Genomic DNA, 9,780 nt, shown 5'->3' with positions numbered 1-9,780 from the left:
TGTGACTCATCAGTGGGACTTGAAGACATTTACAAAGTTGTGAGCAATCTTTAAAAAAATTCAGAATAAACATATAGAGTATGCACATTTTGTAAAAGTAAGTGTTGTTGCGTAAAACTTTACATATACACAGTCTGCAGTTTTGACCTGGCAGGTCCGACCCTTTCCTAGGCCCCGGAGGGAGAGAGACTTGGATGTGGAGAAAAGGCAGAAATAACTCAGCCATTTCCACAAGACCAGCTTTTAATATGACTGTGATTTGAAGCACGAATAAATAAACACCAAAGAAAATGGAAAAACCAAAGCAAACCTCAGAACATCAAAACTAAAATAAAAAAGCATAAAATGAAGCAAAACAAAACAAATCTCCATCGGACAAACATAAAAGCCCCCCTACCCCAGATAAAAAGAATCAGACTGTACAAGCTGTGTCACAGGGAGAGAAGAACGACATGGGCACCATGGGTGAACACAGGCGCCCCCCACCCGCTGGCTGCTGTGCCGCCGTCACAGGCACTGGGGGGGAGGGAGGTTGGCGCGGGTCACCTTTGGCGCCGAAGCCCCATGGGCAGCTTGGGGAAAAGGGGGTTTTTGGGCAGGTTAAGAACCTTCACAAACGACACAAGAACTGAATGTAGCAGAGAGTCCCACGGGTTCCCTCTTGATTGTGCAGTTCTGATTCCAGGGTGGCCTCATGGTGACTTTGGACCTGGAATCTGGTCCCACTGCACGGGCAGCAGTGTGGACACTGGAAACCGCGTGGAGGAGTGTCATGTACAAGACAGACGTGGAGGTGGCGCCATAAGAAGTCTGAGCATGCAGGTGCTTTATACATCTGGCAGTGAGATGTGATGGCAGGTTCGTTCTTGGACAGTTCCAGAGTGTGACTCATCTCTCCTAAGAGGGACGCACGGCGGGGCCCAAGGATGCGTCGTGTTGGACGTGGCCAGAGCGAGGTCTAGGCAGCTAGTCTGCAATGTGTGCATAGGGGGCTCTTGCTTCTTTCCAGCACTGGGGCCATCCCACCTGAGCTTGCTGTTCCTTGTCCTGGGTCTTGGGCCTCAAGGTCTGTTTGGAGGGAGTGCTGGGTGGCTCGAGGGGTGTCAGCAGGCAATCTCCTCCAAGGTCCCCAGGGTCGTCTGCAGGGGCACGTTCACAGTGTGACTGATGGTTTCAGAGTGGTTTGGCATTGTGTCACAAGTACTCTGGAAGGGAAGGGTTGGTGGGAGTTTATTATTCGCTCAGCAAAAATTCTTCGTGATGCCACCAGCGGCCCAGCCTAGGCCCTGGGGAAGGTGCTCCCCACTTGTGGGCTGCTTCTGCTCCAGACATCTGATAGGCTAGTTTACCATCTTGGGGGCATGAGGCTGAATGGAATCCTTACCATTGCACACCTGGGTGCCCCCTATGGCAGTGAGAAGGCTCCCTGGTTTGATTGGCTGCTGGTTTGATACCTCTTAGAGGTGCCCCTCATGTAACTGGACCTATATCTGAGTGGTCTGTAGCTTTGGGGCTGGATGGTCTGAGTCCTGACCTCTCTCTTGGGGGCCTCCCTCGGGGCTATGGTGCAGGAAGTGCAGCCCATGGCTAAGCCTCGGGCAGGGAGGACCCATGGCTGAGGCCAAGCAGAAACGGTAGAAGGCCTTAGAGCTCAGAACCAGAGCTGGTCAGGGCTGCCCAAGGACTTTTAGGGTTAAGCTGGACCCAGGGAAATGTAGTTGTGGGTCCCTAAGCGGGGAGGGGCTGAGCTGGCCGCACATGAATCTTCAGGGTGGTTCCCAGGCTTTGGTGGGTTGGAGGCTGGGAGGGATGGGAGCAGGGCACCGCTAGCCAGGAGGCTGTGCCAGGAATTTGGGGAAGATTTGATAGGGCCACAACTAGGGGAGGAGAAACAGGATGGAGAAGAGGCTGTGACGCTGAGACCTTCTGAAGCAAGGAGGGCTCTGGGGATGCAAAGGGAACCACTTGCTGAGCACTTACTATAAACTAGGTGCTGTGCTGACTGCTTTGCCGGCAGGATCTCACTGAACTCGGATGACAGCCCCCTGCAGTCTGATCTGATGCAGATGCTTAGAGAGGTTTAATATGTAACTTGCCCCCAGGCACACAGCCAGGAAGCCGGAGCCTTGGGATCCAGCCAGGCCAGCTGATGCCAGACCGTGGGCCCCTTCCACACTGCCCTCCCCTTCCCCTCTTCCGTTCCACAGAGGCTGCAGGGGACCGGAGAATCAAAGCAAGATTTGTCGACAGTGTGTGGAACAGAAATGGAATCCATATAGGGAGAAGGGGCTGGGATCCATTTTGGATTTGTTGATATTAAGTGGGTGGTGGTCACTCAATGGGCACCGTTTTCCAGGGCTGGAGGTGCTGATTTGGGGCCCAAGGCTGGATGGGGAAAGCTGGCGACACCTGCACCCATCAGCGAAGGCCTGAGCCCAGGAGTAGACTGAGTTTTGGAAGCAGAACGACCAACAGCCACAGAGGGGCTGCCCTCGGGCTATAGGAAAGAGAGGCAGAGTAGGGCAGTGGTTAGAAGTGCTTGGAGGGCAGCTCTGACACTCAGCAGCTGTGGGACTTTGGTCTCTGGACCTCAACTGCCTCAAATACAAAGTGCCTGACAGTGCCTGACACGTACCAGGCATACAATAGTCAGTAGCTATAATGGGCACTATTGCTACTACCAACTTCATGGGGCTCCATACTCTATCCCTTTCGAATGGGATGGAGGGCCAATGATGCTTTGCTTGTACTTTGCCACCACTGGGGAATAAGGGAGTAGATGTACAGAGCCTGTCCAGTTCTCCCCCTGCTGTGAGATGGGGGAAGCAGCTGTCTGCCTGGGAGAAGCTGGATTGGGCCAGGCAGTTCCTATGCTTGGAAGCACCTCCTGGTGTCTGCTGCATCCGTACTGGCTTCTGGCATGACTCTCAGAGAGAGGCTCGAGGCTCAGCTGGAGTGTCCTTGGATTTGGGAACTGACAGCATGTCCCAAGCCATGGAAAGGTGTGCAGTGAGTCACATCTTTCCTGCCCGGCCCCAGCATCTGGTTTTGTACTGCCGGTACAAGCCGGAGCAGCAGAACAACTTCCAATCAGTGAGCTGCTCTTACCACATTCTCATCGTGGCTCCCTTCGTCCTCCTCTTTGCCAAGCAGGTCTAATAGCTTCTCTTTGATCAGCTGCAAGAAAAGCAGGAAGGGGTTGGTCAGGCCGGGAAGAGGGTGCAGAGGCAGAAGGGACCTCCCTCCATTGTGCCCCACTGGGGTGGCAGCTGCTTGGGCTGTGGCTGAACATACCGTAGCACAAGCCCAGCCTGGCAGCCAGTTCCAGGTGCCTGTCTGTCTCAACCCAGCCTTTTGGCTGAAATGGGATTTTGTTGCAGGAGATGGAGCTAGGAATAGGTAATGGAAGGCCCTGCTTCACAGCGTGAACTGCTGTCTTTGCGGCTGGCGAGTGTTAGTAAGTGGTGTGTGCTGGTATGCTGGCTCCCTGTCTGTCCTCAGGAGCAGCCTTGGGACCCCCTTTCTGTGGCTGGGGCTGGGGGACAAGATTATTATTCACTTGATAGGCCTGACACTGCACACAATTCAGAAGACCAGGACATGCCTGAGTTCATAACATTTTACTCCTAGCAATAGAGGGTAGTTCTTAAATCTGTTACCTGGTGTGATTCAATTGCCATAACTGTGTACAGTTTTCCACAAAAGTCAATAAACAAAGCAGAATAAAATCTGGCCATGGGAACTGATGCGGTTTTGGGGTCACTGTGCTGAGAGGCATGAGATTCTCCAGAGGAGCCTGGTTACTGGGGCACGACAGGTCCCTACTGTGGTTCCGAGCAGCCTTTGGTCATGAACAGCCCCCTCCGAGAGACAGAACATGGTTCTGCAGGCTCCCGTCTACTGCTCCTGTTTGGGGGACTTCATAGGTCCAGGCATTCTTTGGAAGTTCTGGAGCCATTGCCATTTTCAGGGGCACACATTGGAGGTGAAGTGCATTGCCCATGTCACAGCCAGGGGGATGGAGGCCTCCAAGGGAACACCCGTCAAAACAGAGCCTGGGATAGTGGCATCCACAGGCTCGCTGTCAGAGAGAGATGCAGGTGAGAAGGCTGACCAGCTCCGGGAACCCTGTGTCAGAGAAAGCTTTCAGAGGCCTCGTTCCAGCTGCCTCTTGAGGGAGACATCTCCCCAGACTGTCAGCAGCCGGGGCGGCTGGCGTGCCCTGCTGTCTTCTCGCTCAGGATTGGTGAGGACTGCTGGGAAGTGCCCCTTCCCTAAGACTGGCTGGGCCACAGAGGACATGACTCAGGTGATGGGCCACCTAGAGGGCAGGTGTGTGTGGGTGGAGGGAGTGTGTGTGCAGGTGTGGACCTGCCCATGGATGAAGCCACCACCTCCAGCCCAGCTGCAGGAGGGGCTCGGAGCTGGCCTCAGCACAGTCTGGCCCCCTTCCTCTCATCCCTCCCCATCCTTCCCTGCCAGTGTAGACGGCCCAGTGCTGTTCCAGCTCCCAGAGGATAGGCCTGTGTTTCTCTTACATCCACCGCCCCCCAAAAACCTCCCACCCCCTTGCCCCACAGAGCCTGGGCTTCAGTGATCGACTCTATTGGTGGACAGGAGGGGAAGCAGGCTCTGCATGGAGAGAGGCACCGCCTTCCCTCTACCATGATTCTGAACCTGGGGCACGATGAGGGCACCAGCATGCGGTCATTTCCCTGTGGGGAATCCCAAATCTTACCTCATAAATATAATCAAAGAGCTCTAGTATTGTAAGGATACTAGCACCAATGAACAATCCCATCTGACCACCAATATCACCTGGAGAGAGAGGGAAAAGACCAAAGCTTTGCTTTTATGCAGCTTCCAGGAAGGGTGAACAGACTGAGATGCAACCCAGACCTTCTGAATGGCGCCCCCTCCACGGGGAGCCTGGGCCTTGTTGTGGGAGGTCCAGGCCTTTGGCAGTTCCTTCCCTCACGGCACAGCTCTGAGAGCTACCATTTTTCAGCATTCAGTGGGGTCGGGGACTAAGCTGGTGGCTTATTGGAAGGGCTTAGACTAGATCTCATGACCCACAGGGCTAACGGGGTTGTTCGGTTACACTCAAAACCACACCGATTGGGTCCTGTTTTGACTCTGGGCTGGGAGTAGGGAGAATAGAGAGCTAGGATGTGTGTGGACTGGTGACAGGTGCCCTGGGTGGGAGTCTCGGGAGGAGATGCTCCCCTAACCCAATCACGGCATGGGCTTCAGGGCCACCTTAGGGCACCTCCCACCCTTGGGATAAGGTCATAGGTGTCTCCTCTCTCCCCCATCCAAAAGTTAGTGTGCAATTTTGACTCTTTCTAGAGCCGAGGTTCTTACTCTGGGGTTTATAGGCCCCCATTATTCAAAGTTTTTCTGGATTTGTCTTCAGATACCCCTGCATCCAACTCTCCTGGAAGAATTGTAATCAGTGTTGCTGCCTGGATACACCTAGGCCAATAGAATCAGAGCCTCTGCGGTTGGGGTCTGGATGTCGGGATTTTTAAGTTCCCGCTGGGGGTAAGGTGCATTCTCGGGCCCACCAGAGTTTGAGAACCACTCTCCTGGGAGGACTTCAGATGGCTGGAGACTCTCCTGAAATTGAATGCAAAATGTGTGTGTGCCTGGGCATTTGTAGCAGGAGAGTCCATAGCTATTATCAGTTTTTAACAGGGGTTCTGAGTCCTCAAAAGCTTAAGATGCTTTGCTGCAGAGGCAGTGTGGCAGAGCCGAGGGCTCTGAGGCTCTGAGTCCAGAGAGTGGCCACCAGCTGGTTGTGTGGCTTTCATAAGCCCTGACCTTCTCAGGAGCTTTGTCTCCAAAGGATATTTGGTGGTGGTGGCAGGATGGAGGGGGTTGGATGAGATGAACTATGAAGTTCTTTCCAGCCCTAATCTCTAAGACTCTCAGTCTCTGGAAAGAGGTTTGGGAATTGGGGTTGGGGGGCACAGTTGGGGGTGGCAGGACAGTTCCCTTGGAGATGCCAGGTTGACCTCTTGGCCTGAGAACTCTCTGGTAGGCAGATCTGCCCCACTCCTTCTCAGCTTATGGCTGGGTGGGGCCCAGCACCCACATGCCCAGGTGAACAACAGAGATGGTGGGGAGAAGGCTCTTCCCAGTGGAACGCGGTGCTGGCCTCAAACTGGCTCTCCCTCATTCCTTTCCCATCACCGCTCCCTCTCATGTCTTTAATGGAGGCTTCTTGGGGACTGTGTTCTAATGGATATGTGTGTCGGGGGAGGTGTGTGATGTACGTGTGCAGTGTGAGTCTGTAGTGGTATAGTGTGGGGTATGTGCCAGGGTCCGGGGTGTGTGCACGTATTTGTATAAAAGCAGGCAGGAGGTCTGGCTGTCTATGGTTTTATGTAGGTGGCTCTCCCTGTCTAGGCACCCTGAGTGTGTCTAAGTGTGTGTGAGTGTGGGTCTGTGGAGGTGAGCAGAGTGTGTCGAGCGTGTGTAGTGTGGGTGTGCTTGTGTGTGTATATGGGGGTGTGTGGGGGCTGTGTGCACGGATGTGTCTCTGTAGCTGTGTGATTGGCACGTGGGGCTGTAGAGGTGTGCATTTGTGTGTGTGGTCCTGGACCACCGTGGGTGCATGAACCTGTAGGTTTGGTGCATGTGTGTGCAGACTGGGGTTGGGTATGCTGTGGGTAGTGTGTGTAGCGTGCACGTGCATGGACACCAGGAGGTGAGAAAGGGCCGCGTGGTGCTGAGAGAAGGGCCTGATGGGGCCTGATGGCTGAGGGTTTGCAAGCGGCACACGCTCTCATCACAGGAGGTCCAGATGGCAGCATGAGCTCCTCAGCCGGCTATTCTGGGTGGGAACACGATCGATGCTGAACAAGCTCATCCTCATATCTGATGCAGACATGACAAATTCAGAGCTCAGGCCCTTCTTGCTCTGTATGTCTCTCTCTCTCTCTCTCTCTCTGTGAGAGAGAGGGATCTGTGAGAGAGAGAGAGAGAGAGAGAGAGAAAGAAAGAGACGCACATAGAGCAGAGAGACTGAGAAAGACTGTGAGCCTATGCTGGGGGAGGGCAGGGGGTAGGAAGAGGCCTGTCCTGGGTCCTCTTTATGGAAATAAAGGGCAAGGCCAGCACAGGGGTGAGTGAGGGGTCTATGTCTCTGGTGGGGCCAAGGGAATGAGTCTCTTGGCTCAGTACCTTTGGCCACAATGACTTCTGAGGCTGAGTGACAGCCACTTTAACCCAGCTGGGACCGAGCTATGGTGGGGAGTCCCCAGCCTCCTGGAGAAAGTGTAGAAATGCTTAGCCAGCCCCTGGACACACCAGCTGAGCCCTGGGTCCCTGGCATAGTGATTGTCCAGGTGCCAGAAACTACTATTTATGGACCTTTTCTGGGCTAGGGGGTTATCATGTTTAACCATCACAACAAGCTCATAAAGTGGGTTTTATTAAACCCATCTTGCAGATGAAGAACCTGAGGTTCAGCAAGGTAAAGCTACTTGCCCATATTCTCATAGCTGGTGTGAGAAGCCAGGTAGGAGGCACCTGCCCCTTCCAAAATGCTAACGTCACCTGGTTCAGCTCAGGGAGACAACAGCTATTTCTCTTTCTGGTTTACAGGCATCAGATCCTTTCTTGAGAGTGAGTGGGAGCTGAGAGAAGGGCTCTAGAGTCAAGTCCTTTAACTGTGCACTCTCAGGGGTCTTGTGAGTTTTGGGTTGGGCTGGGTTAGGATGGAAATTAGCTGCCTGTATCCATCAGATGCCACTGGGGCCGGGGAGCTCATGCGAACTTGTGTGGGGTGGCAGCAGGTTTGTAGATACCTGGGGAGAGTGGCCCTTCATTTGTGTTTGACAAATGACTCTCAGTCCAGGGGGCAACACCTGGCCTTCTGGATGCAGCAATGTTGCTTTTGGGGTGAAGTTCCATCAGGGCCCTCACCTCCCAGGTCCCACCTTTGACCACCCACAGTTCAGCCTTCCCTCCTTCTCTCCTTCTGATACCTCTGCCCCCTCTCCATGGCCCCAGGATCCTGACTGCAAGCTGGGGCAGAAGACCATGAATTCCAAGAGTGCAGGGTTAGAAAGGCCCAGAGAGACCTTTAGGCTGACCGTCCTCATTGCATAGATGGGGAAAATGAAGCCAAGATTGGGGAATAAATTGGGCCTGAAATTCCACCCCACTGCTGGGGTTCTTTCCATTCTGGGAGAGGAGCAGTGCAAGGAAACAGGGAGTAATTATTAGTAAATCAAAAGGTTAGACTCCTCCGAGGCTATGTGTCTGTCTGCTTGCCTCCCATCCACCTGTGCATCCTCCCTCCCTCCCACCCTCTATGAGATGTGGAAATTTGTGCAATAGACACCGACTTACCAAGTAAGGCAGCAACTTCATACGCCTTCTTCTGTTCAATTGTCTCATAATTGAGAGCTTCAAAAAATATATCCAGAACAAGGATGTTCTCTCTGCAGAGAGAATAGTCAGTACCATACATGGTTAGAGCTATCAGCATTCACAGGGAGCATCTAATACAGCTTTCCCATGGAAAGATGGAGAAAAGGAGGCCCAGGAAGTGAGGCAGCTTGCCCAAAGTTAGAGCTGGTTAGTGGCAGAGCTGCGGCTTCAAGCCAAGAAGCCTGACTCCCAGCCCGGGTCTGGAGGCCTACATCAGTTGCCTCCTTTTGTTGCTTATTTCTGTCTCCCTGCTTTCTCTTTGCACCCTATGCAGGAGTCCTGCCTGGCTTCCGGGCCTCTGCGCCTCCAAAGGGCCTGCCTCGTCCTCAACATGAAGGTGAGTTTCATTAATCTTCTGACAAGGCTTGTCTTGGCTAGGGTGCCTGCTCCAGCTGACCTCATGGGCAGCCCCTGCCCACTCCTGAGGCCCCCTAAATTCCCACTGGTATTTATAACAAGCTCCTCCTGGTGGGAGGCCCTGCTCTGGCATTATTGAGTCAATTGCCAGAAGTCAAAGAAGGTTTGTAGGGAGCAAACTTACATCTGGCTGGGGGGTGTTCTGGCAGAAGCACCGCGGCTTGCTTTGCTCCTTTGGGCAGGTGTGTGAGTGAGACACATCTCGGCAGTAAAAGTCGTTACTGCCTGCAGACTGTCTGCCAAGCAGCAGGGCCTGGCATCCCCTACAATTCCTGTCTCCTCCAGTGTGCTCACAATTCCTCCAGTGCCCCTTGTTCTCAACCCACTGAGCAAAAGCTGGCCCAGGATGGGGTCTGGGGACGGTGTTGGCAAGAGGGAGGGGCTGGCGAAGAGAGGAGCAGATTCTTCTTTCTGTGAGCAGGGCTCGCAGGGCAGCTGTTCAAAGTATCACCTTCTCTTGCTTGGCTTGCCACAGCTGCTTCCTAACAGTTCCCTTCTTCCCATCTGCCTTTCCCCCGTCTTCTCTATCGCCGCCTGAAGGATCTTTCTAAAACTGCTAACTTGATTCAAATTAAATAAAATTACAGTTCCACTCCCCAGCCACAGGCTGCATTTCAAATGCTCGTTGGCCACATGTGGCTAGCAGCTACCCCACTGGGCATTGCGGACACAGAACATTTCCATCATCAGACAGCATTTGTCCTATTGGGGAGCAGTGGGCAAAAATGCAAATTTGAGTCTGTCACTCACCTCTGAAAGCTCTTCAGGGGATCCCTAGTCTGTCAGGATAAAGCCCACCCCCTGCACCCGCTTGGCTCAGCCTACAAGACCCTCTTGCTCTGACATATCCATGTTCCCCTTTGAAGTTTTCTCTTCTGCCCTGTGCTGATGGTCTCTGCTGAGCTTCTGCCTAGGACACCC

At 53.5% G+C, this 9,780-nt stretch overlaps 1 protein-coding gene across 2 annotated transcripts in view; it reads right to left on the bottom strand.

The window, feature by feature from the left end:
• Window positions 1–225: 225 nt before the first annotated feature.
• The window catches only part of ASIC2 (acid sensing ion channel subunit 2), a 1,146,249-nt gene continuing 1,136,694 nt past the window's right edge, over window positions 226–9,780 (bottom strand). For both annotated transcript variants that reach the window (XM_063599139.1, XM_003818011.5), the window contains exons 7-10: window positions 8,362–8,453; window positions 4,739–4,818; window positions 3,109–3,177; window positions 226–1,205 (exon numbers count right to left, since the gene is read on the bottom strand). In XM_063599139.1, the coding sequence (XP_063455209.1) occupies window positions 1,104–1,205; window positions 3,109–3,177; window positions 4,739–4,818; window positions 8,362–8,453 (343 nt within the window). In that variant the 3' untranslated portion in view covers window positions 226–1,103. The remainder of the gene's footprint in view (window positions 1,206–3,108; window positions 3,178–4,738; window positions 4,819–8,361; window positions 8,454–9,780) is intronic.

Source organism: Pan paniscus, chromosome 19 (assembly GCF_029289425.2).
Source record: "Pan paniscus chromosome 19, NHGRI_mPanPan1-v2.0_pri, whole genome shotgun sequence".
Classification (NCBI taxonomy): Eukaryota; Metazoa; Chordata; class Mammalia; order Primates; family Hominidae; genus Pan; species Pan paniscus.
The sequence above is the reverse complement of the archived record's forward strand: the minus strand, read 5'-3'. Positions and strand labels throughout refer to the sequence as shown.